The sequence below is a fragment of the Haematobia irritans genome, chromosome 1 (genome assembly GCF_050003625.1).
Source record: "Haematobia irritans isolate KBUSLIRL chromosome 1, ASM5000362v1, whole genome shotgun sequence".
NCBI lineage: Eukaryota > Metazoa > Arthropoda > Insecta > Diptera > Muscidae > Haematobia > Haematobia irritans.
In genome coordinates, this window is record NC_134397.1 from 183,859,020 (window position 1) to 183,877,161 (window position 18,142).

General features: G+C 32.0%; 1 protein-coding gene across 4 annotated transcripts in view; it reads right to left on the bottom strand.

Moving 5' to 3' along the window:
* Window positions 1-14,242: 14,242 nt before the first annotated feature.
* Window positions 14,243-18,142, bottom strand: part of foxo (forkhead box, sub-group O) — a 229,293-nt gene continuing 225,393 nt past the window's right edge. For all 4 annotated transcript variants that reach the window (XM_075292276.1, XM_075292274.1, XM_075292275.1 and 1 more), the window contains one exon: window positions 14,243-15,169. In XM_075292276.1, the coding sequence (XP_075148391.1) occupies window positions 14,741-15,169 (429 nt within the window). In that variant the 3' untranslated portion in view covers window positions 14,243-14,740. The remainder of the gene's footprint in view (window positions 15,170-18,142) is intronic.

The window sequence follows — 18,142 nt, forward strand, 5'->3', positions numbered from 1 at the left end:
CTAACTCTGTAGGTCCAGAATCAACTATAGCTCCTAATATCAGACATTTCTGTTCAGATTGTGATAAAACTCCATAACCATGTACCCATTAGTGTTCTTAAATATGGAAATGCGGGTTTTCCCCAAACCTGTACCATTGATACCACACAAACAATGTTTACTAATTCAGTAGGGGTGGTTTAGGGTATGATACAGTCGGCCTCGCCCGATTTTCTACTTTACTCACTTGTTATACCCTCCACCATAGGAGTGGGGTATATTAACTTTGTCATTCCGTTTGTAACACATCGAAATATTGCTCTAAGACCCCATAAAGTATATATATTCGGGTCGTGGTGAAATTCTGAGTCGATCTGAGCATGTCCGTCCGTCCGTTCGTCCGTCCGTCTGTTGAAATCACGCTAACTTCCGAACGAAACAAGCTATCGACTTGAAACTTTTCACAAGTAGTTGTTATTGATGTAGGTCAGATGGTATTGCAAATGGGCCATATCGGTCCACTTTTACGTATAGCCCCCATATAAACGGACCCCCAAATTTGGCTTGCGATTGCTCTAAGAGAAGCAAATTTCATCCGATGCGGCTGAAATTTGGTACATGGAGTTAGTATATGGTCTCTAACAACCGTGCAAAAATTGGTCCATATCGGTCCATAATTACATATAGCCCCCATATAAACCGATCCCCCGATTTGGGTTGCGGAGCCTCTAAGAGAAGCAAATTTCATCCGATGCGGCTGGAACTTGGTACGTGGTGTTAGTATATGGTCTCTAACAACCATGCAAAAATTGGTCCATATCGGTCCGTAATTACATATAGCCACCATATAAATGGACCCCCAAATTTGGATTGCGATTGCTCTAAGAGAGGCAAATTTCATCCGATCCGGCTGAAATTTGGTACATGGTGTTAGTATATGGTCTCTAACAATCATGCAACAATTGGTCCATATCGGTCCATAATTACATATAGCCCCCATATATACCGATCCCCCGATTTGGGTTGCGGAGCCTCTAAGAGAACCAAATTTCATCCGATCCGGCTGAAATTTGGTACATAGTGTTAGTATATGGTCTCTAACAACCAGGCAAAAATTGGTCCACATCAGTCCATAATTATATATAGCCCCCATATAAACGATCCACCGATTTGGCTTGCGGAGCCTCTAAGAGAAGCAAATTTCATCCGATCCGGCTGAAATTTGGTACATGGTGTTAGTATATGGTCTCTAACATCCATGCAAAAATTGGTCCACATCAGTCCATAATTATATATAGCCCCCATATAAACGATCCACCGATTTGGCTTGCGGAGCCTCTAAGAGAAGCAAATTTCATCCGATCCGGCTGAAATTTGGTACATAAAAGTGGTCCATATCAGTCCATAATCAAATATAGCCCCCATATAAACTGATCCCGAGATTTGGTTTTGGAGCCTCTTGGAGGAGCAAATTTCATCCGAGTCAGTTGAAATTTGGTACATTGTGCTAGTATATGGCCGTTAACAACCATGCCTAACTAGGTCCATATTGGTCTATAGTTATATATAGCCCTCAGATAAATTGATCCCCAATCACACAAAAATTGGTCCATACCAAGTTCATAATTGTATAGAGCCTCCACATAAGCGACCCCCATATTTCAATTCTGGCTCTCTACGTGTCGTGCAAGAAGTCCATGTCGATTCGTAATTATTTGCAGACTTACCTATACATAACTTTTTTGTCAAATATATACCACGTATGGACTAACTCACAATTTAGAAAACGATATTAAGAAGTTTTAAGATACCATAACCCTATAATTCTATCGTGGATGACATTCTTTCGTAGAAGTTTCTACGCAATCCACGGTGGAGGGTACATAAGATTCGGCCTGGCCGATCTTACGGCCGTATATACTTGTTTTTTATTTTTATTTTATTTATTTCTAATACTTTGGTAAATATAATATGTTAAATAGAGCTTATTTTCGTAAGGTTTCTTTGGAACAAACTTATATACCCAATTGAAGTAGGTCCTCAAAACTACAATTTTTTATACCCTACGCCACACTGTGGAAGAGGGTATTATAAGTCAGTTCATATGTTTGCAATACCCAGAAGGAGACGAGATAGACATATGGTGTCTTTGGCAATATTGCTCAAGGCCGGCCCCTGAGTCGATCTAGTCATGTCTATCCGTCCGTCTGTCCACCTGTCTGTGAACACATTTTTGCTATCAAAGTCTATGTCGCAATTTGAGACCAATCGACTTCAAATTTGGTACAAGTATTTATTTTGGGTCAGAATAGAACCTTATTGATTTTGGAAAAAAATCGGTTCAGTTTTAGATATAGCTCCCATATATATATCTTTCGCCCGATATCTACTAATATGGCCCCAGAAGCCAGAATTTCATCCTGATGTACTTTAAATTTTGTACAGTCTACAGTTTTTTTAGAAGTCTAAAAAGTTTTGTCCATATCGAGTCAGATTTAAATGTGTGTATAAGGGAACAAAACCCTTTATATAGCACCCAATACATTTCATGGGTTTGATATCGAAAATGTGGATCTACAAAGTGGTGCAGGGTATAATATAGTCGGCCCCTTCCGACTTTAGACCTTCCTTACTTGTTTTACTTTAATTTTTGGCACAATTTTAAATATGCACATAATATTTCGAAAGTTCAAAATCCCTGACCCATTATGTAGCACTTCTCCAAGCCTGACCCATATCATGGTGGTGTTTTTTCAGTTTGGCCATGAATTTTGATACTTGCAACCACTTTACAAATTAGTTCATGTATAGCATTTAGACTCATTTCCGTTTCCCTAAATATTCCCCGACCCCGATTCTTAATGGAAACATTTTCTAGGGTGAATTGACTTCCTAGTTAATGAAGTATAAATCATATCGTCTTTTGTTCATATTTTCCCCTTCAAAATATTTCGAATACTTATATAGGGCATAGGGATCTCTGTTCAGGGGGTTGCAAAATGTCCCTTCATTCTTGTTTCTCTTGCTTTGTACATTTCAATTATAATAATTTTTGATGGAAAAACCTCATGTTTGAAAACACATAGTGTTTGAGAGGAAACAACAGGACATTTTCAGCTTAAATACAATACAAAAAATCCAACAACATCTCCACAAAGCAATTCAAAAAGTCCTTGAAATGCCAACAACGCAGAGCTATTGTTCCTGGATATGCCACTAAGATCATAGCATACCGATTTCCTTGGATACCCTTGCGCGAATTATGAAATGTGATAGAAATGAAACTCAAAAGCTTTCAATTGAATTTCAAAATTGCTCTTGAAGAGAAATACGAGTATCGTTGAAATAAATGTTTGGTCGTTTGGTCGTCAACGATTCGTTTTGAGTTCCATTAAATTTGTTTCATTATAATAATAGCAAATCCGGCTACAATTGTTATAAATGAAATAAAATTGTAATTGGACTTTGTCGCAGAGAGATAGAGAGAGTATGAAACAGGGAATAGAAAATGAAAATTATGGTAATTTGTGGGCAATTACACGTGTATTTTTATAGTCCATGCTTACTATTATAATGGTAGTAGTTAAAGTGTCTACATCGGATTTCAAATTCATTTTTGAATTGAATTATATGAAAAATTTGGTTTTTTACACCCTCCACCATAGGATGGGGGGTATATTAAATTTTTCATTCCGTTTGTAACACATCGAAATATTGCTCTAAGACAAGCTATCGACTTGAAAATTGGCACAAGTAATTGTTATTGATGTAGATCGGATGGTATTGCAATTTTTATCCGATCCGAATGAAATTTGGTACATGGTGTAAGTATATGGTATCCAACAACCATGCAAAAATTGGTCCATATCGGTCCATAATTATATATAGCCCCCATATAAACCGATCCCCAGATTTGACCTATGGAGCCTCTTGCAGGAGCAAAATTCATTCGATCCGGTTGAAATTTGGTACGTGGTATTAGTATATGATCTCTAACAACCATGCAAAAATTGGTCCATATCGGTTCATAATTATATATAGCCCCCATATAAACCGATCCCCAGATTTGGCTGGCGGAGCCTCAAAGAGAAGCAAATTTCACCCGATCTTGCTGACATTTGGTACATGGTGTTGGTATATGGTCTCTAACAACCATGCAAAAATTGGTCCACATCGGTCCATAATTATATATACCCCCATATAAACCGTTCTCCAGATTTGACCTCCGGAACGTCTTGGAAGAGCAAAATTCATCCGATCCGATTCAAATTTGGAACGTCGTGTTAGTATATGGCCGCTAACAACCATACCAAAATTGGTCCTTATCGGTCTATAGTTATATATAGCTGATCTCCAATCACACAAAAATTGGTCCATATCTATTATTCCTATAGAAAATTTGGTTAAAATTTTATTTCTATAGAAAATTTTTGTTAAAATTTTATTTCTATAGAAAATTTTGTTAAAATTTTATTTCTATAGAAAATTTTGTTAAAATTTTCTTTGTATAGAAAATTTTGTTAAAATTTTATTTCTGGACAAAATGTTTTCAAAATTTTATTTCTAAAGAAAATTTTGTCGAAATTTTATTTCTATAAAAAATGTTTTGAACATTTTATTTCTATAGAAAATTTTGTTAAAATTTTATTTTAACAAAATTTTGTCAAACTGAATTATATACGTATTTGATCGATCTTTTTTGATTTAATATATGCCACGTATGGACTTACATACAATTTAGAAGATGGTGTTAGGAGGTTTTAAGATACCTTGCCATCGGCAAGCGTTACCGCAACTTAAGTAATTCGATTGTGGATGGCAGTGTTTAGAAGAAGTTTCTACGCAATCCATGGTGGATGATACATAAGCTTCGGCCTGGCCGTAAGTTCGGCCAGGCCGAAGCTTATGTACTTGTTTTTAATTACATATTCATAGAAAACTGCTTAAAAATTTAGTAGTCGAACAGAATTTATTGCAATTAAAGTTTCCATACACAATTTCTACACAAAATTCCGTTGAAAGCCGTTGGTCATAAAACACACTAATTTACTATTAGTAAATATTTTCTACAGAAAATTTTATGAAATTTTTATTTCTACAGAAAATTTTGCCAAAAATTTGTTTTCTATAGAAAATTTTATGAATTTTTTTTTTCTATAGATAATTTTATTTCTATAGAAAATATTGTCAAAATTTTATTTCTATAGAAAATTTAGTCAAAATTTTATTTCTATATAAAATTTTGTCAAAATGTTATTTCTATATAAAGTTTGTAAGAATTTTATTTCTATAAAAAATTTTATGAAAATTTCCATAGAAAGTTGTCAAATCTTTTATTTCTATAGAAAATTGTCAAAACTTTTATTTCTATAGAATATTGTAAACCCTTTTATTTCTATAGAAAATTGTCAAACTTTTCTTTTTATAGAAAATTTTGTTCGAATTTTATTTCCATAGACAAATTTGTCAAAATTTTATTTCTATAAAAAATTTTCCCAAAAAAAAGAAAAATTCTCGAAATTTTATTTCTATAGAAAATTTTGTCAAAATTTTATTTCTATAGAAAATTTTGTCAAAATTTAATTCCTATAGAAAATTTTGTCAAAATTTTATTTCTATAGAAAAACTGTCAAAATTTTATTTCTATACACAAAGAAAACAAATTGTTTGGAAATCAGTTGTACTAACGAAAATTGTACACTCAGAATTAATAAGTTGTGCTGATCTATTTCCAAATGGTTGTAGCAACTAATTGCCTCTCTTTTGAAAAAAGAAAAAATATTTGAATTCGGTAGATATGACCTACCTTAAATAAATTTCGTAACTGTCATTTAGTAATTCTAACTGATATTTGGTATTCTCAGCCGAATTCCGGTTGATGAATTCTCAAATGTAATTTTTATTTTAACAAATAGTTTACTATCAAAGGAAGGCATATTTTTGTTGGCTTCAAATTGGTTTAAAAAAGAAACGCATATATATTGTATATAGGATAAGAATGACAACATTAGCAGTGGTTTTTAACTTTTCATTGAACCTGCCGTTTTGTATCTGGTAATAGCTTTGGACCATTTTTGATGTAGACTTTTGCCTATACACCAATCTTCGAAGATATGATATATTTTTGGGTAAGTTCTGGAATTATTTTCTAAACTCTAGCAGTGATACCTATACCCCCTAACTTTGTAATTGTATTTGCAGTACTATGTACTCTGGACGTCAGCTTGGGCAGAGAAATCAACTCTGGTTAACCAGCGATATAGTCCTGGATTTTAAGAAGTTACATTTCGGATACGAAAGCAGTTGGATGTGGAAAATCTTACTAAATCTGCACGATTTTATCAATTTTCTCACACCACGTATATTCAATTATTGATACCCATAAAAAAGGACAATATATTTTTGATGCTGTCGAAGTCAGGTACATAATGTCCGAGAAGATAACAGGGTTGCGGTAACCATGCTACATGTTCACAGCCAAAAAGAATGTTTGCTCTAAGAATATGGGTTTGATGCAATAAGTAGAGATTCTAGACAAAAATTTTTATCTACTAATTACATACATTTAGCGTATTTAGATTTATTTGTACCACTATACCTATATGTAAATAAAATAAAATATAATATTTAATTGTGAAGTAATTGATTTTAAATATATTTTTAATTAGGTCATGAGTATTATTTAGGTTGAGCAACACAACCGAATGATGAAGGTAGTCACAACCAATATCGTCGGCAGACCTAACCAACACCATATTTGGTAGTTGCTACAACTGCCAAAAGGAGGTTGGCAATAAATTCGATTGTCACAACCAATCTGTATTCTCTGTGTAGACAATTTTCACAAAATTTAATTTCCATAGAAAATTTTATGAAAATTTTATTTCTATAGACAATTTTTTAAATTTTATTTCTATAGATTTTTTTTTAATTTTATTTCTACAGAAATTCTAAAACTTTTTTTTGAAAATTAATTTTGAAACTTTAGAACAAGTTTTTTTATAGAAAATGACGTTGCATATTTTTTATGTAGATTTTCATTGAAAAGTGCTGAAAAATGTTGTAGTCGTATAGAATTTATTGCAACTAAAGTTTCCATGCACAATTTCTATACAAAATTCCGTTGGAAGTCTTTGGTCATAAAATACAATAATCATCCCAGCAAAAAAAGCGTCGCCAAAAAAGTAGTGAAATTGTTCTTTTTGGATCCGTAAGTGGTGCAAAATTGGCGCAGAAGCGATGAATTTAACATGGGCTTGTATAGGACAGATGTCCATCATTTCAACACCCATTGCACTGAATATGCATCACTTATTTAGATGTGATCCGAGTTCAGTGTTTTGGTTGTGAATTAAAAAATTTTGTGCTATTTTCACAAATAATTAATATTTATAATTTTTTTGTATGATTTTTTATGTAATCTAACGCTTGTCTGAAAGCCTTGACCTCAAATATTTTCAAAATTTCGCAATTTTTCTAGAATGAATTTAGAAATTTGTTCGAAAAGATTTAAATAATTTATACCATTTTATTAATCCTTACCCTGTTTTTAACATATTTGAAACAAAATCTGTTAAAATTGCCGTTTAAAAGTATGAAAAAAGTGAGTTATAAAAAATTTAATTAAAAGAACCTCCTGAGTTGTTATATTAAATTAAAGAACATCTCTGGAAGGACATTTTCGGAAGTGCTTTTAAAGTTGTGACTTTAGAAGTACTTCCAAATTTTTTTGCAGGGATAGTAAAGTATTTTGGTATCCCTCAACGACGTTTTTTGGATTTTAAGTTCTAATAGAAAAATCTTTACTGAAATTTACTTAAAGCTACAACAATTCTCTACAACGGTTTACTTTGTTACTGCTTATAAATATCTAGAGGGCTTTCATATTAGTAATCATTTAGTTCCATATAATTTACTTAAGTGAATGAATGAATAAGACCATGAATAAGGACATTGTTTTAAAGGAGAAAGAATAATGGCAATGGTGGTAGTTTGGTGAATCGTACAAGAAAGCGACAAAAATCTTAAGGGACAAATTTAATTTATTCAGCATTTTCTGCTATCCAAAATAGGTTCATTCATATTCATTCATAATTTATAACTTTACAAGATGATGACGGCCAACACAAAGTGGAGGAAGGGAAAAACAGTAGACCATATTATTTTATTAACATAATTTATGTGTAAATGTCATTTTAAATTAATGTAAGAATTAAAGCGGGAACGTCAATTGATCCACCCTCGATAGCAAAAGAATTCATTCAAACACACAAAAAATAATTGCATATGCAAGGGAAGATGACGGCATAGAGATGGAAATTATGATAAGAGAAGGAAATTCAAAGAGAGTAGAAAATGCTGAGTCCATGCATTTTGAAGATAAGAATCTAAATATCCATTCACACAACGGGGAAATACCACTCTACGGAAGATGAATTAACCTCCGAATCGGTACAGGACTAGCACCTTGTTTTTGTGAACCTGTCCCAGTTTTGGTAAGGAAGTGGTGGACCTTTAACACTTTAGGAACTAACTTCGATTTAGTCCAAAGTCCACATTATGGAACAGTGTACTGGGATCAGACCTTAGACAGGAGCCATTGAACTAATTACAGAAGATTTATTAAGAAGCTGTCTCATTTACACAAAATTTTCTATAGAAATAAAATTTTTATTTTCTGTAAAAATAAAATTTTGACAAAATTTTCTATAAACATACAGTTTTGACAAAATTTTCTTTAGAAATAAAATTTTTAAAAAATTGTCTACAGAAATAAAATTTTGACAAAATTTTCTACAGAAATATAATTTTAATAAAATTTTCTATAGAAATACAATTTTGACAAAATTTTCTATAGAAATACAATTTTGACAAAATATTCTCCAGAAATAAAATTTTGCAAAATTTTTTATGCAAATAAAATTTTTGACAAAACTTTTTATAGAATTAAAATTTTGACAAAGTTCTGTATTGAAGTAAAATTTTGACAACACTTTTTGACAAAATTTCTTTTAGAAATAAAATTTTGACAAAATTTTCTATAGAAATAAAATTTTAACAAAATTTTCTATAGGAATAAAATGTTTACAAAATTTTCTATAAAAATATTTTTTTTTTAATTGTCTATAGAAACAAAATTTTTTTAAAGAAATAAAAATGTTGACAACTTTTTTAAAAAAATAAAAATTTTGACAAAATTTTCTATAGAAATAAAATTTTCTGTAGAAATGAAATTTTGACAAAATTTTCCATAAAAATGAAATTTTTAGAAAATTGACTATAGAAACAAACTTTGTTAAAGAAATAAAAATTTTGACATATTTTTTAATGAAACAACAAGTAGGGAAAGTCTAAAGTCGGGCGGGGCCGACTATATTTTACCCTGCACCACTTTGAAAATCCACATTTTCGATACTATATCAAACCCGTCAAATGTGTTGGGTGCTATATATGTTATAAAGCTTGTCCCAAATACATACAGTTAAATCTGACTCCATCTGAACAAAATTTATAATCAATAGACTTAAAATTTAAGTCGGCTAATGCCTTGGGATAGTACACTATGTTAGTAAAAAACAAGTAAGGAAAGTCTAAAGTCGGGCGGGGCCGACTATATTATACCCTGCACCACTTTGTAGATCTAAATTTTCGATACCGTATCACATCCGTCAAATGTGTTGGGGGCTATATATAAAGGATTGTCCCAAATACATACATTTAAATATCACTCGATATGGACAGAATTTGATAGACTTCTACAAAATCTATAAACTCAAAATTTAAGTCGGCTAATGCACTAGGGTGGAACGCAATGTTAGTAAAAAAATGTGGGAAACATTTAAATCTGAAGCAATTTTAAGGAAACTTCGCAAAAGTTTATTTATTATTTATAGCTCGATATATATGTATTAGAAGTTTAGGAAAATTAGAGTCATTTTTACAACTTTTCGATTAAGCAGTGGCGATTTTACAAGGAAAATTTTGGTATTTTGACCATTTTTGTCGAAACCAGAAAAACATATATATGGGAGCTATATCTAAATCTGAACCGATTTCAACCAAATTTGGCACACATAGCTACAATACTAATTCTACTCCCTGTGCAAAATTTCAACTAAATCGGAATTAAAATTTGGCCTCTGTGGTTATATGAGTGTAAATCGGGCGAAAGCTATATATGGGAGATATATCTAAATCTGAACCGATTTCAACCATATTTGGCACGCACAGCAACAATGCTAATTCTACTCCCTGTGCAAAATTTCAACTAAAGCGGTGGGAAAAATTGGCCTCTGTGGTCATATGAGTGTAAATCGGGCGAAAGCTATATATGGGAGCTATATTTAAATCTGAACCGATTTCAACCAAATTTGGCACGCATAGCTACAATGCTAATTCTACTCCCTGTGCAAAATTTCAACTAAATCGGAGTTAAAAATTGGCCTCTGTGGTCATATGAGTGTAAATCGGGCGAAAGCTTTATATGGGAGATATATCTAAATCTGAACCGATTTCAACCAAATTTGACACGCATAGCTACAATGCTAATTCTACTCCCTGTGCACAATTTCAACTAAATCGGAGCAAAAAATTGGCCTCTGTGGGCAAATGAGTGTAAATCGGGCGAAAGCTATATATGGGAGCTATATCTAAATCTGAACCGATTTGGCTGATATTTTGCAAGTTTTATATATATATATATATATATATATATATATATATATATATATATATATATATATATATATATATATGGAAGCTATAAAAGAAATCTGAACCGATTTCAACCAAACTTGACATGCATACTTAATATTTTAATTCTACTCCCTGTGCAAAATTTCACGCAAATCGGACTACAACTTTGCTCTCTGTGGTCATATGACGGAAAATCGGGCGAAAGATATATATGCCTTGACTACACTACTAATTTTACTCCTAGTCCAAAATTTAAACCAAATTGGGCTAAAACTCTGGCTTCTGGGGCCATAAAAGTCTATATCGGGCGAAAGATGTATATGAGAGCTATACCTCAATCTGAACCGATTTCACTCAAATTTGGCACACTGACTATAGTACTTATTGTTCTCCTGGTGCAAAATTTCAACCAAATTGGGCAAAAACTTTGGCTTCTGGGGCCATATAAGTCCATATCAGGCGAAAGATATATATGGGAGCTATATCTAGATCTGAACCGATTTCAATCAAATTTTGCATACTTGACTATACGACCAAGTGTTATGTTTGCCAAAATCAATAGGGTTCTATTCTGACCCAAAAAAGGAACACGTGCCAAATTTGAAGGCGATTGGACTTATATTGCGACCTAGACTTTGATCACAAAAATGTGTTCACAGACAGACGGACGGACAGACGGACATGGTTATATCGACTCAGGGAACCATCCTGAGCATTTTTGCCAAAGACACCATATGTCTACCTCGTCTCCTTCTGGGTGTTACAAACATATGCACTAACTTATAATACCCTGTTCCACAGTGTGGCGCAGGGTATAATAAAATTTTTTGCAAAACTTTTTTTTGAACTAAAGTTCTAACAAAGTTCTCTATAGAAATAAAATTTCGACAAAATTTTCTATAGAAATAAAATTTTGACAAAATTTTCTATAGAAATAAAATTTTGCTAAAATTTTTATAGAAATAAAATTTTGCAAAAATTTTTATAGAAATAAAATTTTGCAAAAATTTTTATAGAAATAAAATTTTGATAAATTTCTCTACAGAAATTAAATTTTGACAAAGTTCTCTATAGAAATAAAATTTAAACAAAATTTACTATAGACATAAAATTTTGACAAAATTTTCTATATAAATAAAATTTTGACAAAATTTTCTATAGCAGTAAAATTTTGAAAACAAAGAATAATTTAACAATAAAATTTTGACTAAATTTTTTATAAATAAAAAATTAGACAAAAATTTCTACAGAAATAACATTTTGGAAAAATTTTTCTATAGAAATAAAATTTTGACAAAATTTTCTATAGAAATAAAATTTTGAGAAAATTTTCTTTAGAAATAAAATTTTGAGAAAATTTCCTACAGAAATAAAATTTTGACAAAGTTTTCTATAGAAATAAAATTTTGCTAAATTTTCTATAGAAATAAAATTTGACAAAATAGAAATACAATTTTGACAACTATTCTATAGAAATAAAGTTTTGCAAAAAATTTACAGAAATAAAATTTTGCAAAAATTTTCTATAGAAATAAAATGTTACCAACATTTTCTATAGAAATAAAATTTTGACAAATTTTTCTACAGAAATTAAATTTTGACAAAGTTCTCTATAGAAATAAAATTTGGACAACATTTTTTAGAAATAAAATTTTGACAAAATTTTCTATAGAAAAAAAAAATTTGAGAAATTTTTCTAAAAAAAATTTTATAGCAATAAAATTTTGACAAAATTTTCTATAGCAGTAAAATTTTGAAAAACAAAATTAACAATAAAATTTTAACAAAGTTTTTTATAGATAAAAAAATTGACAAAATTTTCTATAGAAAGAATTTTCTACAGAAATAAAATTTTGAAAAAGTTTTCTATAGAAATAAAATTCAGACAAAATTGTCTATAGAAATAAAATTTAGACAAAATTTTCCATAGAAAAAAAAAAATTGACAAAATTTTCTATAGAAATAAAATTTTGACAAAATTTTCTACAGGAAAGAAATTTTGACAAAGTTTTCTATAGAAATAAAATTTTGCTAAATTTTCTATAGACATAAAATTTGGACAACATTTTCTATAGAAATAAAATTTGGACAAAATTTTCTACAGATATAACATTTTGACAAAGTTCTATATAGAAATAAAATTTTGCTAAATTTTCTATAGACATAAAATTTTGACAAAATTTTCTATAGAAATAAAATTTGGACAAAATTTTCTACAGATATAACATTTTGACAAAGTTCTATATAGAAATAAAATTTAGACAAAATTTTCTATAGAAATAAAATTTTGCTAAAATTTAATTATTTAGAAATACAGTTATGACAATTATTCTATAGAAATAAAATTTTGCAAAAATTTTCTATATAAATAAAATGTTAACAAAATTTTCTATAGAAATAAAATTTTGACAAAATTTTCTATAGAAACAAAATTTTGACAAATTTCTCTACAGAAATTAGATTTTGACAAAGTTCTCTATAGAAATAAAATTTAGACAAAATTTTTTTAGAAATAAAATTTTGACAAAATCATCTATTGAAAAAAAAATGTTGACAAAATTTTCTACAAAATTTTTTATAGCAATAACATTTTGACAAAATTTTCTATAGCAGTAACATTTTGAAAAAAAAAAAATTAACAATAAAATTGTGGCTAAATTTTTTATAGAAAAAGAACTTTGACAACATTTTCTACAGAAATAATATTTTGCAAAAATTTTCTATAGAAATAAAATTTTGCAAAAATTTTCTATAGAAATAAAATTTTGACAAAATTTTCTATAGAAATAAAATTTTGACAAAATTTTCTACAGACATAGAATTTTGACAAAGTTCTCTATAGAAATAAAATTTAGACAAAATGTTCTATAGAAATAAGATTTTCCAAAAATTTTTATAGAAATAAAATTTTGGCAAAATTTTCTAAAAATATAAAATTTAGCAAAATATTTTTTTTTTGTTTGGTAGTTTTTTTTTTTTTTGTAACATTTTCTCCAAATTGTGGTAGATAATCTGTAGCTCCAGTGGCAACTATACTCAGGGGCCGGAACTGAGAATTATTCCCACAGACACCATGTGTCAACCCTGTCGCCTTCTGGGTGTTGCAAACATATATACTAATTTCATTGTGCCGCAGGAGGAAAAATTTAAAAAATTGCGATAGACTGAAGAATCGGTACCAGTCATGTGTTAGGTCCTTCTGTCGCAATGTTCAGCAAACACACTTCCCATTGTCCTCTTTTTCATCAAGCCAAAGAAAGAAACGGATGCCAACATATTATCTTAATCACCAAAATATTTCTCTAAGGGCATTTCTTTAAATATCCTCATAGGATATGGCTAATATTGACTTCCATTCGTTTTCGTTGGAATACAAACCTCTAAAAAACCGAATACTTACATTTTTGTTGTTGTTGTTGTTATATGACTTAATAGCAATTATAGTTGATTGTTGTCTATTAAAAAATGAAACATTTCATACCTTTAATGAACATTTTCAGTATGTCCATCAAAAAACTGAAGTTGATTTAATTTTTATGAAATTTTCTCTCCATGTAATAATCGAGAATTATTTTGTTCTGTACAAGATTTGTTGTTTTATTTAATTAATATTTTACACTATTGTCCTTAAATTATCCTTTTTTCATTATTTATCCTGGTTATAGTTGTTGGCTGCCCTAGGCGGCAAACAAATCAAAGAAAGAAAAACAATTTGTTCCAGCTTTGCTTCGACAATGCTTCCTTGGGTCCACATCACCAGGCAGGTTCTTCGAGGAGTCCTTCAAACGGAAGATCTTCACTGGTAATTGGATGGCGATGGAGGTGGAGGTGGCAGAAAATACTGAACCACTGTATTCTCCTCTCGCCGACACAAATATCGAAAGCTTAGCTTTCGTTGTTTGTGATTGCTGCTGTAGCGGTAGTAGCGCTCTCCTCGATATTTGTCGGGGTTGGTATTGTAGTTGCAGTAAGGGGTGTTGGTGGTGGTGGTGGTCGTGGCGTTGGCGGAGGTATTATTGCTATAGGGATGTTCAGGGTAGGGAAAGTACTGAACCACTCGACTGTATCAATGCACCCAGGATGGTGGTGTGACCACATTCTGTTGAGGATATTGTACTATGGCATTTAGATTTGAGGTTGAGGTTTGAGCCGGCAATTCCAGGCCGGTTGTCATAGGTGAATTATTATTGTTATTCAGCATTGGTGGCAATTGTTGTTGAAGATGTTGTTGTTGTTGCTGCTGTTGATGTTGCATTTGTTGCTGGTGCTGTTGTTGTTGCTGTTGTAAATGGGCATGCAATTGATTTAGTTGTTGTTGATGTGTGGCCAACGATACAGCGGTTGTAGCCGTTATTGATGTTGGCGATGACGCATTATTCACCGTTCCCAGATGACCAGCATTTGAGACACTATTACTAACGCCACTATTATTGACCGTTGTCAGCGGTATATTAATGTCCAGCATACCATCAATGTCGATTTCTTGCTTCATAAGCTGCAAATGGGAGCACAAAAAAAAATAATTCATTAAAAAATTTATTCAATTCATATTAAAACAATTTTAAATTCCAAATAACATGGACAATTTCATCGCAAGAATACATGAATTGTTCTGGAGCAATTGTAAACAGAGAAATATTCATATTAAGATGAATTTGGAAAGTTTGCGGTATATTCCACCTATTTGGCTTATGACCTTAATGGGGGAAAAAAGGCTTAGTACTTATCAGACAACCGATTCTATATCGACTCAAATGATACGATTCCCGAAGTTAAATTTAAAATTTCCACTCATATGCTGGATTTATAAGAACCATTTTTTAGCTTTAGGGGAATCTTACACTTCTCGTCTATGCTTGAAAGAATATCAGAATATCTGTCAAATAGCTTGTGATCTATATTCTATAGACTTTTATTCACATTATGTGAATGATCTCGAACAGTAAAAAGGAAAAAAATTATTTATTGATGGGAGACCGGTGCAGTGTTGCCAGGTGATTTTTGATTCTTCCCCCCAAATCTTAAGAAAACAACCGCTAAATTGGTCTAAGCTTTTTTCAAAAACCAAAAAATTTCAGAATATAAAAGTACAAAAGTGGCCTTTTATATTCTGAAAAATCCTGTAGTGATACACTTTAAAAATTAAATTTAACACAAATATATATCCTGAAAGAAGAGTTCTTTCCTGAGAAACGAAATTTTAGAAAAACTAAGTTTTCTTTTGATGCTAAAACTTTTTCGTTTGAAGTAAATAAAAAATAAAATTTGCTATTTAAGAAAATACTTTAAAACAAAAGAGATTCTCGTTTGTTTAAAATTTCATCCGTGAGGAAATTATTTTTTCTGTGGACGTAATAATACAATATGTATATCAATTTAAAAAGCGGGTTTACTCTTAAAAAGCTTTCAGCTGCTAAGTTAAAATACGATTGTTTTTAATTTTGTCAAATATTAAAAATGCCCTTTCAACAGGCGAGTTTAAAAAAGATAACGAAAATAATGCTATTGGATACTGGTTTGTATTTAGGATCTTCTTCTTTACTTTCCGCATCTTTTTTCTCATAACTCATGCTAGAATTGTTCCGAATTTGCTTGAGAATTGCTCCACTTTATAAGGTCTGAAATAATTTTTTACCCCCAAAAATCCCCCCAAATAAATTTTACCCCTAAAAATCTCCCTAAACGTGAAAAAAAACCCCTAAATTTGGGGGGGAAACCCCTAACCTGGCAACACTGGACCGGTGTAACGATACAAACCCAAATTGAAAACTCTCTTTATGGATGGAAAATAATTTTAAATTTCTCATTTCAGGTTAACCGAATACAAATTGCGGTGTCTAGATGGACGAGGATTAAAATCGGGAGGTCGGTCTATATGAACATGGACCGATTCTCACTATATGGGGAACACCTATTTATGGACCATCGAATAAAAGTTGCAGTGTCTCGTACATGGACATGGACTGATTCAGGCCATAATCGGCACACCTATTTGTGGACCTAAATTGCCAATTTCAGGCAATTTGGGAAGAAACTACGATGTCCACACCCAGAGAAGGAATATGAGCACCTAAAATATGTTTCAAGAGCAAAATTATATTTTTTGATTGTGATCATGTAATATGTTTGCCTCAACATGTTATTTTTTATACCCTAAACCACATAGTGGTCAGGGTATAATAACTTTGATCTGCCAAATAATGTGCCTGCCAGAAATATTGTTTTTAGACCCCATAAAATATATACCGATCACCGACTGAGTCGATCTAGCGCTTGGGAGCCACCGTGGTGCAATGGTTAGCATGCCCGCCTTGCATACACAAGGTCGTGGGTTCGATTCCTGCTACGACCGAACACCAAAAAGTTTTTCAGCGGTGGACTATCCCACCTCAGTAATGCTGGTGACATTTCTGAGGGTTTCAAAGCTTCTCTAAGTGGTTTCACTGGAATGTGGAACGCCGTTCGGACTCGGCTATAAAAAGGAGGTCCCTTGTCATTGAGCTTAACATGGAATCGGGCAGCACTCAGTGATAAGAGAGAAGTTCACCACTGTGGTATCACAATGGACTGAATAGTCTAAGTGAGCCTGATACATAGGGCTGCCACCTAACCTAACCTAGCGCTTGGTGTATGTCCGTCCGTCCATGTATTTGTTGTTCGCAGGACTCCGGTCGCAATTAATGCCCGATTTTGATGAAATTTGGTATGTGGCGTTTTTTGGTACAAGGATGAACGCTATTGAATTTGGAAAAAATCGGATGAAATTTAGATATAGCTCCCATATATGACGGTTGGCTGATAAGTCCCCGGTCTAACAAAGAAAAACACATTTTTTGTCAAAATTCGATTTTATTATTCAACATAGTTCCCTTCAAGAGCGATACAACGTTTTTAAGACCTTCCAATTTTTTGATACCATATTGGTAGTACTCGGTTTTGCATCAAAATAGGCCTCAGTTTCAACGATCACCTCTTCATTGCAGCCAAATTTTTTCCCTGCGAGCATCCTTTTGAGGTCTGAGAACAAGAAAAAGTCGCTGGGGGCCAGATCTGGAGAATACGGTGGGTGGGGAAGCAATTCGAAGCCCAAATCATGAATTTTTGCCATCGTTCTCAATGGAACAACACTTTTTTCTTCTTCATATGGGTCCGTTTTGCCGCCATTTCGACCTTCAAACGCTCCAATAACGCCATATAATAGTCACTGTTGGTGGGTTTTCCCTTCTCAAGATAATCGATAAAAATTATTCCATGCGCATCCCAAAAAACAGAGGCCATTACTTTGCCAGCGGACTTTTGAGTCTTTCCACGCTTCGGAGACGGTTCACCGGTCGCTGTCCACGCAGGCAACTGTCGATTGGACTCAGGAGTGTAGTGATGGAGCCATGTTTCATCCATTGTAACATATCGACGGAAAAACTCGGGTGTATACGAGTTAACAGTTGCAAACACCGCTCAGAATCATCAA